This window comes from Ornithodoros turicata, chromosome 9, assembly GCF_037126465.1.
Source record: "Ornithodoros turicata isolate Travis chromosome 9, ASM3712646v1, whole genome shotgun sequence".
Taxonomy (NCBI): domain Eukaryota; kingdom Metazoa; phylum Arthropoda; class Arachnida; order Ixodida; family Argasidae; genus Ornithodoros; species Ornithodoros turicata.
In genome coordinates, this window is record NC_088209.1 from 44,556,867 (window position 1) to 44,572,744 (window position 15,878).

The 15,878-nt window shown below is 43.2% G+C and overlaps 1 protein-coding gene and 1 long non-coding RNA gene across 2 annotated transcripts; one reads left to right on the plus strand and one right to left on the minus strand.

Moving 5' to 3' along the window:
* The first annotated feature begins 2,658 nt into the window (after positions 1-2,658).
* LOC135369082 (protein odr-4 homolog) lies at positions 2,659-13,692 on the plus strand. Its single transcript, XM_064602740.1, has 11 exons — positions 2,659-2,867; positions 2,923-3,063; positions 3,118-3,213; positions 5,437-5,540; positions 5,619-5,655; positions 6,210-6,491; positions 7,557-7,685; positions 7,884-7,971; positions 8,957-9,133; positions 11,286-11,375; positions 13,549-13,692. The coding sequence occupies exons 1-11, from the start codon at positions 2,766-2,768 to the stop codon at positions 13,614-13,616; spliced, it is 1,314 nt and encodes a 437-aa protein (XP_064458810.1). The 5' UTR covers positions 2,659-2,765; the 3' UTR covers positions 13,617-13,692.
* Positions 13,693-13,696: 4 nt separating this feature from the next.
* Positions 13,697-14,527, minus strand: LOC135369083 (uncharacterized). Its single transcript, XR_010414930.1, has 3 exons — positions 14,291-14,527; positions 14,125-14,227; positions 13,697-13,841 (listed from the first exon to the last, which is right to left on the minus strand). It is a non-coding gene; the product is annotated as an uncharacterized LOC135369083 (long non-coding RNA).
* Positions 14,528-15,878: the final 1,351 nt, after the last annotated feature.

Consider the following 15,878-nt stretch of genomic DNA (forward strand, 5'->3'; position numbering starts at 1 on the left):
CGACTCCTGTGGGAGAGAACGGTAGAATCGTTTCACTCTCCACTCTCTTGCCTCCTCGCCCTCTCTGTACCTGGAATCGGTGCCGGAAAGCCGGAAACGGTCTCCCGCACAGTGTTGCCAATTTAGCGGATTTCCCGCCAGATCTGGCGGATTCGACTTGCATCAAGCGGGGGGGGGGGGGGGAATTGTTTAGCGGCTAGCGGAATTTCTGACGGGGTCTTGGCTGAATTTAGGTGATTCTAGCGGATTCAGACTTTCGCCGCATTTTGGCTGAAAAGTTCCAAAAATCGATTTATTCCCTAGAGTATGATAATTACCGAACCGAAACCAGTCACCTGAAATTTTGCTATCTGACGGCTATTTGACGGCAGTTTGCGCTCAAGAAGCTCACTTTCGAGTTTCGACTCGCTCTCTTTCCTTCTCGGCAAAAACATATTTGACCTTTTTGGAGAACGCACACCACTAATGCCCCGGTCAGAGAACAACGTTTAAGGCCTGACCCTTTAGTAGTTAGGGCACGAATTAGGGCCCTAACTACTAAGGCCTTACATATGTTGCGGTCACCCAGCACAGCATTGTTTACAAGTGGATATGACATATAACCCGAAATTTAGCACCAGAACAAGAATTAAAGTAATGCGTAAGGACATCTTGCTCCCTCTTGTACTAGCTCATAAAGTCTACCCATTGGGAGGTGGAGTTGCGTCCATGGCTTCCTTTCTCGCTTTCACTAGCGTCTGTTGCAGTGTGCACTCTTGTATTCTGCTAAAATGCAAAAAATTATTTACAAGCAAACATTTCGCAAGGAATGGCTCCGGGTCACTCTGCTAAGTGCACGGCTACGGTGCAGAATGGCGGCAGAAGAAGAAGAAGCCAAATATGAACCACAGAAAGACAGGGACGCAAATGAAAAAGAACATTGAAAAATGAAAGCACTTAGTCATTGAAATTGAAATGCAGGAAACTTATTGGCATGTCCGCACAGTTCGCTGTTTGCTGGACCCTCGTTACAAAGAGGCCCGCCGAGGGTGCCCCTACTATCCATCCATTCAGCAGTGGAGTGCCAGGAGTGGCTCAGTCTGTTGTTTATTTTTTTGGCTAGGAAGCGCGTGGTCAAACCACTGGTCTCGATTGTAAAAGGCTGGATCGCGGATAGGGAGCGCGAGCGTGCGGCAACCGGCCGCCATCTTACTGTACCCAAAACAGTCGCTGCAGCGATCATGGCAACTTTTTCCAATTACGGTCGTACCAACCGTACCGGCAAGGATACAGGGCTGAAATTTCTACAGGTGAGTCATTCTTTATCAAGGAATAAATAGGCGTCCATTTTGTACATTTATTTGACAATTATGAAGTGTTTTTTTGCCCAAAACCAGCACTGGGTGCAAGTTGTTTGATCGCTCTTCCGAGGTTCAATCGAACACACTTGCATTTTACCCGGCGGCAAATACAGTTTGAGTGCATAATATGCGGGAGAGAACATGTGCAAGAGAGCCGTCGCACATTAAAATGTAAGATATGATTCCTATGAGAGAGACTCACGCTGAAGAAAAGTGTGCAAACTGCGGAAAGTGTCATAGAGGAGATCTTCAGAAATCATGCCTGGTTTCACGGCAGTGCTACCACACTCCCTTTTAGATGACGATGATAATGATTGGAGTTTCAGATATGCAGTTGCATTTTTTTTAAACGTGCTCCACATAACAAGCATGACAAAGTCAGCAGTGGATGGCAGGCCCCCGTCCCTACGCAGCTTTGTTCACGCTGCAGTTCTATTCAGCAAAAGCATGTGAGTACGCGAGAAGGACATTCAATTTCACCTGCAAATAATCAGAGCAAATGAAGGAAGAAACAAACAAAAAAAGAAGTGCTGTACTTGAAAAGGATATATGTCTTGTGTCTCAAGGAGGTGTTACCACTTACTAAGTAACTTGATTAAGTTTACGTACATCAATACCTAGATTAACTGGCCTAAGCGTGATAATTGCGTGAAGTAATTGTTTGGGATGCTTCGGTGTGTCCATATTTGCGAGGCATTACGTCGAACACACCACTGTCGTTCACTAAAAGACCCTTTCTTGCTTGATATAAATCACGACGCATACGCCTGTCTAAAACAACGGCTGTGATTCTACGGGACGATTTCTTTCTACCATGCGCGTATATCCTTTCTGGGACCGTTCTTTGTGGAACAATTTTTGTCCACAACGCAGCACGGGAGATTATTACATGGTCGTTGTTAATCTCACATCGTTTCTTATTGAAATGTTGGCTGGGAAACGTGCTGTAGTACAATCCCCAGCGCTGCACTGCAGTGACGGTCTAGTTTCGGAATGCAAAACATAACGTAATTAAGAATCGAACGGCAGGACACCTGTGAAACACTGTTAGGATACATCAGTATACTGGCACCTTACAAAATTGTGTGACGACAAACAACGATCAACGCCTGCAGCTCAATAAATACTCACAATCTCTGTTGCCTCCCATTGTTTTCTATGGGCACACGCAGCGCTTTAGGGCCTCCCAACATGGCGGTCCGAATGCGTGCCTCTCCCCCACAAGCCCCTCTCCCATGCGCGATCCAGCTAGAGATCAGTGGCGCGGCGCTATCCGCCCGATACAAACCCCACTATCATCATCATCATCATCATCATCACAGTTCCGATTTTCTCCGCAAGTGGCCAGGTGGCAGACAATTTTCCTGTTTGGGTTTTGAATTGGTTTAGAGCGCAAAAGAATCAAAGGAACTGCTATCTTACAAGATGGGAAGGACAGTCGTTTACGATGATCACGTGCAGAAATCGCTCAACGGCTTCATTAAAACGGCAGGAAAGGACCTTATGGTCGGAGTTATAATCGGCCAGGTACGTGTGTGAGGATATGCCTTGACAGCATAATCCATTTCGTTGTCGGCTGTAGTGTGCTCAGCAAAGAGACATCGTCATTCATGTGGCGAGCAGTCCAAAGAAAGCAGACGGAGATCACAAAGAAGGGGACGGGAAGCGAAAAATTCCGTCTCCCTGTATCGACGAGTCTTGGATGTGTCAGCATGCCCGACAGGTATTCCAAGCGCATATTCATTTGCGTCTCTTATATATTTCATTATGTCATTAGGTGACACGTATGCTGCCGGGGGGCTTGGATATATTGGGACTGTTTGCGGTTGCGCCAGGTGATGTGCTCACAGCTGCTCAACCGAAACTGAGAGAGGTATTTCTTTTTTTTGTTTGTTTGTGTTACTCTGCGACATGCAAGTGGAGTTGCCACAAGAGGGTCTGTGCAGCAATACCTTGAACTCGTATACATTTTATGAAACGCTTTCGGAGGTCCGTCCGAGGAAAGCATGCTACGTAAGGGAAAGAAGAAATTCGCTCTATAGCGATTCTGTTCCTCGAAGATTTGTTATTGCAGTAGTGGAATACGTCCTGAAAATGAAAGCACTGCTGAGAATGTCCCAAGTGGAAATTTTTTTGCAAGTGAATCGTGAAGAAATTCCCTCTATGTGGAACCACTTGGAAATAGCCCACTGAAAAAAAGAAGCACACACTTGAGAAACTGCTTTTATGCAGTTCCACTTTGTGGACCCATTTGCAATGGGGGGCCCACTTCAGTAGCTCACTTACAGCCAGTCATAGACGTGTATTTCGCAGCATAGCACCTTTCAGTGGCATGGCTGTGGGGGGGTTAGAGGGTTAAACCCCGCACACACCGGGACCGTACCTTTCGTAAATTAAAAAGGGATAAGAACCGGGCTGTGTCCCCCGCACTAGGATTTTATCATAAAAAAAAAAGAAAATCGTTTGGTACAGCATTTAGGAGAGATGAAAGAGGGGTGAATACTTCTTCCATGTGTGATGTTCTCATAGATCCCCTCCCTAAATATTTTTCTGACTACGTTAGTGGCACTATTATTTCAGATTTTTACACTCTCAACCGGTTTTGGAGCTATGTAAGGCACATAAGGCAGCATTTCATTTTCCAACACAGAAATAGATATTAAAGGGGCACTGAGGTCCCCCTCCAAAAAAAAGCTTCTTTTCTTTTGTTGTTGCGACAAATAAAATGAGCTACTGCAAAAACAGTGTGTTCAGGTGACCTACATAGTGTGCCTCTGTTCCACGCACCTTTAAAAAAATCATGCACTCATGAAGTGCAGAATGAGGGAATGTAATGTTGACCCCGGGCACGTGATGCACAGTTCAAGTAGATACAGTAGTACAGCAACGCACAAGCCGTGAAGAAAGACACTGTGTCGTCCCTGGCTGTTTTTGTAAATTTAATTGCGCAATTATAATACACCGCAGTGAGAAACTATTCTCGATGGACGATGAATGAGACAGGGTTTGGAGCCAAGTTAAATGTCGATTGCCTCATTGATCCTTTAAATGGCCTGTGACATCCGATCTCAAGTTATTCCGGGTAAATGTAGAGCGCATTTATTTGCGTCAATATGAACCCATATCTCAAGTTTAACGGCACAGTGGGGAATACGTGCGTGGAAAATTGGCACCACAGATACCCAAGTTCATGTGGCTCTGACATCACGACAGGTGTCTCCATCAATGAGGAAGAGAGGTCATGTCTACCAATGGGAATGGCTGGAGCTCCGATGTCGGAGCTTGATGAACACTTGTGTTTCGAAGGTTTATATCTCGTTGAACATAAGTAGAGGAGGCAAGCAAGCTGGTTGAACGGAAACATTTCCTTGAGTCTGAGGAGCAACCAAGGTGAGGGCTAGACAGGACGGACAAGAACGTAGGCCTCCCCTTCGTTGCTCCTCAGACTAAAGGAGATGCCAACCGTTTATACCTCGCCAAGTATGATCCATAGAGAAATAACTATTTTTTCTTCAATACTCTGGTTTAGTATGCAATACACACGACCTATAAAAGTGTGCCAATTAATCCGTGCACGTGGATATTTGTTGCATTCACGTACGTTCTTAAAGTGGGACACCGGGAACACGGGTACGAAATATCTCGTTCCAAAACTGTGCAGATTTCCTTGGAACAAATTTATTACGAAGCGAGCACTGCTTCTCACACCCCTCTGACACGCTACGCTCTGCCTGTCTACCATGGCATGTTACAATCTTTAGCTTGAGTGTAAATTGCATGTTAGCTGTGAGACAAAACACCACTAGAAATATTGAAAATTTAGTCTCGCGGGACCTCGAGTCATTTGTGCAGCAATTTTTTGGTACGTACAGATACACTTAGCTCAGAAATTCAACTGATCTTATAGTTTCTTTATCAAATGGAGGTTTTTCCCCCTCAAATCAGAAGACCTGTGCCAAGTTTGACCATCAAAACAGAGGGTGAACAAACAACTGGAAAGCTTTTTTTTCTACATTATCAACATATATACACCTTGAGAAGGTGTCCATCATGTGAGTGCAAGAAGGGATTAATTTCTCACTTTTTCTTTTTTTAGGCTCTTTATGCTGTGTTCAAAAGCATTGGGAAAGATGAGAAACAACTGTTTAACGCTCAAGTCACAGATAAAATTCTTTTACAAGTTTGCTCAGTATCTCACAAGTATCCTTTGGCAAACATACCGATATTGTTACGAGTATAAATGAGACTATTTTGACGGTTGTCCTCAATGAACAATAGAGTTGTGTGCAAGACATTCGACGTACGGGACCATTTGGTAAGCAAACGTTTTTATTCACTCAACTCTTCAAATACTCTCCTTTTTCCTCTATTTCTGGAGCTCCTGAAAAAATAGCGCACATAAATAGCATTGGCACGTGATGTTAGCAGTAATCATGCTGTTTCACTTTGCTCACTTGATAAAGATTCCTAAACTACCCGCACAAGTGCTTCACTGTGCCAGAAACTGGGATGTCAGGGGCCCATGAAGAGTTGTCGTCGTAAAATACGGCTACAATAATTGAGAGTAAATGCTGTGACAGGGAAGTACTTAGATTTGACATGTGCTGAAGCAGGTTGCTTTGAATGAGCCAACGATTCAATGATGGTGCGTGCAATGCGTTCATATGTGATTCTTGAGAAGGAGGAGCATGATCTTCTCAAATGTGTGGGCTGCATGCACCAAAGGCTCAATGGCTTTCGATTAATGCTTTGTAGTGTCCAGATTGCATGATAACTAGTGATATTCTGTGACTTCCAAGGGCCGGAGATATTTTTGCTTTTCTAGGCAATGCAGGGTATTTTCCAGAGTGTGGCTTTTGTTGTCAACAGAGCGGAGCCAAGCCCGCAGAATGGAAAGTAGGAGGGGCAGTACGCTGGCATCGTCTGGAAGCCACAATGAGTCTCTCGTTGTGGGCAGCACAGAGCCAAGAACGTTGTAATCAAAGCCTACTGAAGCAGCTCCAGAGCACACTGGAACCTTTCTTTCATGCTGTTGATAGTGCAACTCCACTTCTAAATGGAGAAGCACGTGCCCCTGAGGAAAGCCTTGATCCCTCGGATCGTCGTAAGGCACCTCAGAGCATCTTCGTTGTGGATCTCTTCTTGCCCATGGTAAAATACCATAGTATTTCTTACATGGAACGACATACTCACTCACTTTACCACTTCCTTTTAACTTCCCTCATAAAACTCCTCATCTTGCTTGGAAAGTCCTCAAAGTGGTCTCTTGGACCATCTACATTGTCCTTCGTTCTACTTTCTAAAACTCTTTTTCCGCAAAAACACATTCGTTTATAATTTTTGACAAAAGATTTCATATTTTTTATTTGTAATGAAAAGTGCCAAAGTGAGTTCCAACAGTGTTTCATACCAATGAAATGGCAGTATGCCTAAAAGCGCTTGCGACCTCTTTCTGTCGGGTTTGTGTTAAAGTGTAGATATCATTATTGCATTTAGTTTGTTTCCCAGCTAGATGCAGTTATTCAACTTGGTAAGTTGAAGGTTCCATTGCAATGTTCCACCTTGGCGATCATAGTTCCCCAGGGGGAAGTGTTCTGACCGTAGCTGCTAAAACGAGAGACTCCCATTTCTGAAGCGAGTTCGAGTTAACGAGGTGTCGCTGCTATAAACTCAACAATAAACGCGGCTTTGAACAACTACGAGCACAAAACTTATGTCGGGGGCAACAATATGGCAATAGCGCAATAGCTGAGGACTACATTGTTACACGCTTGACCGTCTGTGTTGATCAGTCCCCCTCGTGGCTGTCAAGCAAAACATTGGCAGCGCATGACGACAATCACAGTCTGTTGTCCAAATGAGTAATGATGTTGACAAAGAAAAAATACCAGGGAGAGGTTGAATTCGTCACATGACAAATCTGGCTACGTCTATATACATACAAAGTTGTCCAAACTTTGGAAGAAGTCAGGTGTAGTAAGCCAGCAAAAATGATGCTACAGGGTGAACTTGAACACAACTTTGGGCTACTGTGTGAACAGTCTTTCAAGTTTTGTACTATATTCTATGCTTTTCATATCTTATGCCAGCACCACAGCCAGAAAACTGTTTGGGAACATGACAGAGAGGACACTTTTCTTCTCCCAAATCTGTCATGTGGATTTGTTAGTTATTAAGAGCGCAAAATTAACCATGCAGTATGTGTATATATTTCAGGACTCTGTTAACAACAACCAGGTGAAATCCCCCACCCCTACGCTCTGCAGTGCAACCATGTCAGTCGTGGGCACTATTCAATGTCGGGGCTTTGTGCACAGTAAGGCCACTGTCAAGGAAGCTATTAGGGCAAGTGCAATTCTAGTCGTAATCTTGCTTTGCAAAAATTCCATTTACTGTGTTACTTATCCTGGAAACATAGACTTACTTGAGCAAAATTCTTGCATAAAATGGGGTGTCACATTTGGAGAAGTTGACCCTTTGCATTTACATTGTATTTTAAAATGATTTTGTACTATGAGGCAGTGAATATATATCCAATGACAGGCCATCAAGCAAGACATTGTGCGGAGCATCACATCACGTTGCGAGATACAGTGTGAGGATATGCTGCTCATAGAGGATGAACAACATGGTAAGCCAGGCTCTTTCAAGTGACAAATTGTCATATCAGCAAAGTACTCACTAAAGTATGCATGTAAAAAGTCCTGCAGGTTCTAAAAAAGTATAAAATAGTTTGGAATATACTTGAAGTAGTACATATTGATAAAGATGCCTGCGGATACCCGCGCAACCTTGTTGTTCCCGGGCACACACTTCTGTGTCATCATGGGTTGCTTCCGTGAGTTTACCTGCAATACCCGCAGACGCAAAACCAACCCATCGAATTCATTGTGAACATTTGGTTCAAAATACATTCCATATCCAATTCATCATGTTAAACTAAAGTTGTTGTTGTTTGCCACATAGGGTTAATTTTGGCTCTCTCTTGACACCACGGCTGGTACGCTTCACATAAGTAAGTTGGCAACCATGTGAGCAGTCGCCACAGCGTGTAACGCGTTGCAAAAGTGGCTCGCTAACAGACATTCTCTCCCGCATCAATAAATCATTTCGTGCTGTGACAATCATGTGGCATAAGTGCAACATGAGTGCAACATTGGGCTGCGGGTATATCGGCGGGTATGCAAATATGAGTTGAGAGAATGACATTGCTGCGGGTCGTGCCCCCACAGTTGCGGGTACCAAGTTTCTTACCCGCACTCATCTCTACTTATTGAGTTCTCTGAAATAATTTTCGTGCCACGTCATTTAGCTCTTTATGGGGACTAATATGCACAGGCAAAGCACACACGGACGCTATTTGCATGAGCAAACAATGTGGAAGAGCACGTTGATGCGATAGGATATGGAACTGGCTGAGGCACACTGCTGTGGCAGGCTGGATGTTGTGCCGCCTATTGTGCAGCGAGCTAGCAATTAAGGCTAACAGGATATTTCAAATCTTCCAATGGAAATGTATTTTAAATATTAAGTAGATCTGTGACAGGAGTGGGAAATGGTCCAAAATATTTGGACACAAAAATAGTTATGAGGAAAGGAGTGATTATTTTTTGCAGATCCATCAGTCATGCACGAGTTGCCAAAAAGAGTGTTTGCACCACTGGATGGAGTGACCCTCTGTGACTATATCTTCCACGGAGACGGAGCTCAGGATTCACTGGAGGCTTTTAATGAGCTCTTGGGTTTAGTTGTTGATCCTCAGGACATCGAACTAGATGTGGAACATTCTCCAGGTTAGTGTGCTATAATCTCAAGAATCCAAAGTTCATTCTACATATATGTAATAGCCGGATGTGCAAACTTTACTGGTATTGTAAAGTAAGTTATTCATAAATAGGGAATGAGGTTTTTTGGGAAATATTTTTTGCCAAATTTGGGGGGGTTAACAACCGGGTGGAAAACAGCAGTTTCAAATTAGGGTGTGAAATTTCTGGAATTATATGGTACAGGTAAAAATCGGGTTTATCAGGCTTGTTCTACGTATCACAAACTTAAAAAGAAAACAGCTTCCAAACTAAGCAATAACACTGTCTGTGATGAAATGAAGGCTGTGTTCAAATGTCAATGGAAGAATCTGCATTGAATGGAATGGTAACTCAAATCTGCATGGTAAATCAAAGCTGTACATGGATGAAAGTACTACTTCACTCAATGCGACACTGTTAGCAGCCTTCACGTGAAATACGTTTGCGTTTCCACGTCAAAGTCCCGTTGCATTCGGCGATTCATCGGAAATTCTGCTAACTTTGGCGCCCTTCTTTTGAGAACAATGTAAGTTGCTGGGTGCTATTTCGGCCGCAGGACAGTACAGCCATCCCGAACGGGCGCGACAAACTGGCGCAGCATTTTCCCGACAATTCCACGGAATGCGCGGCGTGCATGCGACCTCAGAAAACCGAATTTTTTTAATGCACATGGAGATTATACGCCAGAATTTGTCAGCTACTGATATTCGCACGCTTGTGGTTGACGAACATGGCAACATTGGTGCGCATCCCATACACTTTGGATACTAGTCCAGGGATATTTCTTCACTGCACGTACAGGGCCATTTTGATGCTAGGGAAACAGTTGCATGCGTGCCCCCACGAAACGCAACCTCATGGCTGCGGTGTCACCACCTTCCGTCAGTGACTCCTCCCTCTCTCCCACAGTCGTGCGCCATATGGCTCCGCAAAAAAAAGAACCAGAAAGTTGAGCATGAAACAAACGTTTTCCGCAGAAATTATCATGTTCAATTGTGTTTTACTCCTTCAGTGAACTCTGTCACTCAGCTACTGAACAACATGGGTGTTGATGTCATTTTCCACAACAACTTCTTGACCCAGAGTTTTGATATTTGCAGATATTTTTTGTGACAAAATTTGCCACATTTTGTATATTTTGGAACTTGTAGATCTATATTTTTGTTCAAAATACAGGTGTATCTTCATGAGGTTTCTGCTGTTTGCACAGATTTTGGTCCAAAATGGTCCCGTCAGCACAGGCAAAAATATGGGATTGTAGTTCAGATAGCTTATGAAACAATACGAGCGAATGTAAAAGATTTTTTTCCTCATTGAATGGTGTGCGCTTTTATTGTTCATTATCTTAATTTTAAAAAAGCGTGTTTCCCAATTTCGCTATTGCTGCATCTTTATGCCTAATGTCTTTTATCATGGGCAAAGGCATGCCTGTGCCACAGTAATATTTCTTTTGCTATAAACAACTTGTCTTCATTCCACTTGTCTTGAAGACAGGGTTGTAGTTGATCATTTCACCAGTGCAAGCTAGAACTAGCATAGACTTAAAATAATATCAAACACGAGACAAAACACCAAAATTTATTGCCATACGTTTAAATATGTCCCTCACTGCTTCCAGTTGAACATGTTTCTTAGAAAAAGACAAGTTTTCATAATGGGTAAACTGTCGATGTACGTTCAAGTATGCTAAGCAGGTATTTAAATGCAATAAACATTAGTTGTCTGTCTCAAACGTGCTGGTATTACAATGGCTGACATGGCTGACTAGCAGGTTTTATAGTTGTCCCAAGGAAGCTGCAGTTCTATTAACAATGCTACACTGCAGATTCCCAAGTTGAAATGTCCATGACTGACTTGATTTTCTTCAGTTTTCGTCATTGACTCAAATTTTCTTTTGGGAGTCACTATGTTTATTTTTGTGTCTTGTACAGTTTTTCTATTTCATCGTTGCAGGTACCATTCTGGAAGTGTTTCTTTTTAAGCAATTGGGCATTTGTATAAATGTGTTAGTGTAGCTCTCTGATGTGTCATTTGCGCAGTTATCAAAAGGCTTTCTTGCTGTTGTTTTTTTTTGGGGGGGGGGGGGGTAGAAAAGGGCAATGATAACACGAATGACAGCCATTATCTTGTAATTTTTCAGAGAGTAACCAGCAGGTGATAGAGGGTGCAGAAGCAGCAGAAATAATTAATGAAGCAACAGAACAGTTGTCCAGAGGAAGAAACCTACTGAGTAAGTTTTTATGCTTAGTGGATTTCATAGGCTACTGGGAGCAGATCAATGTTCATCAGTTGGAATACACTCATACTACAATGTATGCACAAACAATTACAGTTATGCCAACTGTGTGGAATGAGGAGTTTGACATTAAAGTGACGAAATCTGCCAATCAAGATGACGTATAGATTTGCAATAAGAATTGTTGCACTTGAAATCCCATTTTTGTCAAGAAGACTGTTGTAGAACATACAATTCCCAACATTGCTCTAGATTCCTGTGCGCACACATCTGCAATGTAACCTGTATTGCTTTGCTCGTAGTGGGTCTCTGCGTCACAGCCAAACTTGAAGTGTCCCTTTAAATTGGAGGCTTTGCAACAAGCTGAAAAGAAATTGGGTCAGAGGAAACACAAAGTGCCTCCTCGATACCTAATACAACCTACATTTTAATTTAGTAATTAATTCATTTTTGATGCCAATAGCAAAAAAAAGTCACCCTGCGGTTGCGTCTGCTTCGAGGTCCTGCATTCTGAGGAAAACAAAAGGAGAGCCGAGGTAGTTGTTGTTTCCGTTGTGTTGTAAGATCACAACCACGTTTGTGACCCGAACATTATGGTGCCATTTCCACAAAATAGAAACAAATATGCTTTAGAAAGGTTGTTTTTCAAAACACTGGGGCAGGACAAATGAAAGCATGAACCCGGTGTTGCTTTCAGGAACCTCACAAAGGCCACATGGTAATAAATTCAATTCGAATAAAATGTGCACAGTTTTCCTGACAGCAGTTCCAGATATATCACGACCTTTGTCGTGACTTTGTCCCACTGTAAAGGACAGGCATTTTTTATTTGTGCCGGATGATGGGGAGTCACTCCATGTAACTGTTGTGACGTGAGTGAAGCTTTTACATTGCATAAGTTAAATTTCAATACATATTGCGACATTCTTATTAGTGACAGCCTGTTTCTATCGGTGCTAACACCAATGGCTACTGAGGTTGGCAAGAAAAATTACGGGCCCACGTCTCCTAGTGCGACGGGAAAAGTGGAATGCGGCTCAACATACACACCTTTGTTGCGAGCATTTTATCTAGCTCTAAAGCTTTGTCTCAAAAGCTTTTCCGAGGACAACAACGTGAGGATTTTGAGATGGATGTCCATTGCTCGTCATTATTCTCGCTATCACAACTGGCTATCAAAGCGTGCCTCATCCACGGGTAATTTGTCAACGCATGTTTGGGTGGCGACACATAATATTGTCTGTCAAAATGGAGTCCCACAGATGCCATCGTAGCACTCATGAAACCAGAAGAAAAATTTGAGGGCAAGAGAACGATGTTGAAAGGGAACAACCTCCTGTACTTGACGCCTCGCAACACACGAATCAAATCCCCGACACTTATGCACGGATAAAGGCACTGTCTCGAAAATGTCACCGTAATTAGTTTTAAAAAAAGAAGTGCAATCTTGCTTTTCAATTTTCACGCGTTTTATGGGCCACTAGGAAAATTCTGATCTCTATATAGCGAGCAAACGCACGTGCAGCGATTGTCAATGTCTCATCTACATGTACTTGAATGGGTGAGCCAACAGGAACAAGCAATTTCATTGTAACATCAGAGTTATGGTTATATCGAAGGTGGTAATAAATGGGCTCGACCCACGATATATTTGTATGGATCATTTTGTTTTATGACCTCACTCGTGACTTGCCTTATGTACGCTGCTTAGAAACGAATATAGGAACGTTTAGAACAATTGTGGATTCGATTCCAAATTTGAATATAGGATTCCACATTGGATTCAGAATTATTGGTTTCAGTATTGGAGGGCAAATCTCTATCCACTCCCTTGCCATACTTGGCAAGGATTTCCTAAATAGATGTTCTACAGATGAGCATTTTGAGGAGGCTCTCACTAAGAAATGCAAGGACATTGGAAAGTGTTGCATAATTATGTGCCTTCTTATGCGGTATACATCAAGGAAGTGCTTTTCTTCATATGGTGGCCTCGTTATTCCACCTGTTCATGAAATTGTCGATAACCAGAGAGGTTGACAACCATTGTACTCAGGGAAGACGTCCCTCTAACTTTTTTGTTTGTCTATTAAACTCCTTTGAATGCAAGTTATTGCACATTTATTTTTAATAACCTGGGATAGATTTCATGATATTTGTCCTTTTACAGTTCCAATAGCAAGTGCTGCCATTGCTGCCCTAGGAGCAGGCATCTCCTACTTGCTTCTCCAAGAATAATAACGTGCATTATTACGTAAGTTGTACAATGTAATAAAAAGGCTTTTTACGTGTCAATAAAGTTGTCACTTGAGCACGTGTGCATTTGCAAAAACTAATCTATTTTATTTCTATTATCGGAGCAGGTACTGCGTTGTCGGTGGGTATACTCCTTGTTGTATTGCATTTGTTGGTCCAATCCATTTAAGTCTTGAGGCTTTGTCTGGAGATGCAACACTGTGCAGCCTGAAAAATGCATCAGATGTTCACTGGAATTTACATATTCTGCAATAGTAACACAAAAACAAAGTCTATTTCTACGGCGCATTTCTTGTTTGTTTCCTTTATAACTTTCACAAATATTGTGTCTGTCATCGACAAAGCCTGAGCCTTTGTCCATGATGGGGGCTAGCTGGGGAACTGCGACTAAACCGAAAAACCCCCGAGATACTATCATTCATTTGGCGATTAGGAAAATATTGCAAGTTTAGTGTTTCTATGCAATGATCTTTTTTTTACAGCAACCTACCTAGCACCATGAAGATGAGAAGGAAACCAAAAAAAGGTACATTTATGACGGAGGACTTTGAGGGTGAATAGCCGTGGATAATGTGGTCCTCGTTGAAGAAAGGCTTGAGGGAGAAAATAAGTTGTAACCGTTTGAATAAGTTTTAACCGTTACCAGTGCGTTATACCAGGCCAAATATCCAAAATGTGTAAGCAACAAGCGCTCCGCTCGAACATGAAAGCAGGAGCGATCCTACGCAGCTATCATTCCCTGGCATCGTTTACCCCATTTATAGATCGATAGACACTATGGATATTACGATTACTGATGCACTGTACTACACTTGATGGTTAGATGGGAAAGGAGCCATTTTGTAGCGACCACGACCACGACCTACTAGAGTGTCTTCGATTCAGAAAAAAGTGCAGGGCGCGAGTGTAAGGCGAGCGACCGGAAGTGTACGTCCGCGTACCGGAAGTGCAGCCCCAGTTCAAGTTGCACCAAAGCTGAATCGAATAGGAGAGTTGGCTCCGTGCCTCCGTGCAGTCTGTCTTCTGCTGCGCGCCGTTCGGTTAATTTCGACAATTTTTCAACAATGAGCGACTCTTTGCCCAGCGCCTTTGAGCTCGCAAACTCCAGTAGTGAGGAAGACGAAAGACAACGTTCACCGTCCAGCGTGATCGCGGCGTGTAAGGTGTTGTGCGAGTTGCGGTTGGACAGGAACCGAGTGCCACTGTATTATGAGAACGTCGCAGACACGCATGTTGGAAAATATCACTTCCATCGTCGTTGAGCGCAGGCCAAACAGATTTTAACACTCCAGCAACTTCAGCGGCGAATTCCATGATGGAAAACCGTTTGCTTTGGTGACAAAATAGGCAGACGACACACTTCAAGCTTCAAGTACATTCAGAAACCGGATAAGGAATTAACGCGGAAAAGCGAAAACACGGAAGTTCATCACAAGGCTTAAAAAATTAGAATAGGGATACCGGAATTCAAAAAAGAACGTGAAGCTACAGTTTTCTTTTCTGCGCTTTATTTTACGCAACCGCCGTGTTGTCGTCTGCTACTGAGTTGCACGGATCGCTGCACGGTGGTATGAGGAGGTGCAACATTTTCCTGCACTCGTGCGGCACTTTTTTGAATCGAATGAGAAAGTGTAGTGCAAAGGCTGCACCTTCGCCGAATCGAACGGCAGAAGTTGCACTACTTGCACCAGTTCAAAAATTGCAGCCCAATCGAAGACACTTAATAACGACCATGTCGTAGCCACCCTTAGTAGCCACCCACTGATATCGATTGTAAAAGGCTGGATCGCGGATAGGGAGCGCGAGCGTGAAGAAACCGGCCGCCATCTTACTGTACCCACAACAGTCGCCGCAGCGATCATGTCAACTTCTTGCAATTACGGTCGTACCAACCGTACTGGCAAGGATGCAGGGCCTAAATTTATACAGGTGAGTCACTCTTCATCAAGGAATAAATAGGCGTCCATTCTGTATATTTAGTTGACCATTATGAAGTGCTTTTTGCCCAAAACGAGCACTGGATGCAGGTTGCTTGATCGCTCTTCCGACGTTCAATCGAGCACACTTGCATTTTACCCGGAGGCAAATACATTTTGAGTGCATAATATGCTTGAGAGAACGTGTTACACTACACTGGTAGTGTTGTCATCAATATATGTGCGAACACTCGAGAGCTTTTCTGCATGCATTGCTAGCATGGTACACGGTGCTCTCTACGGAAGCAAGTGCACATTCATTTCTTTG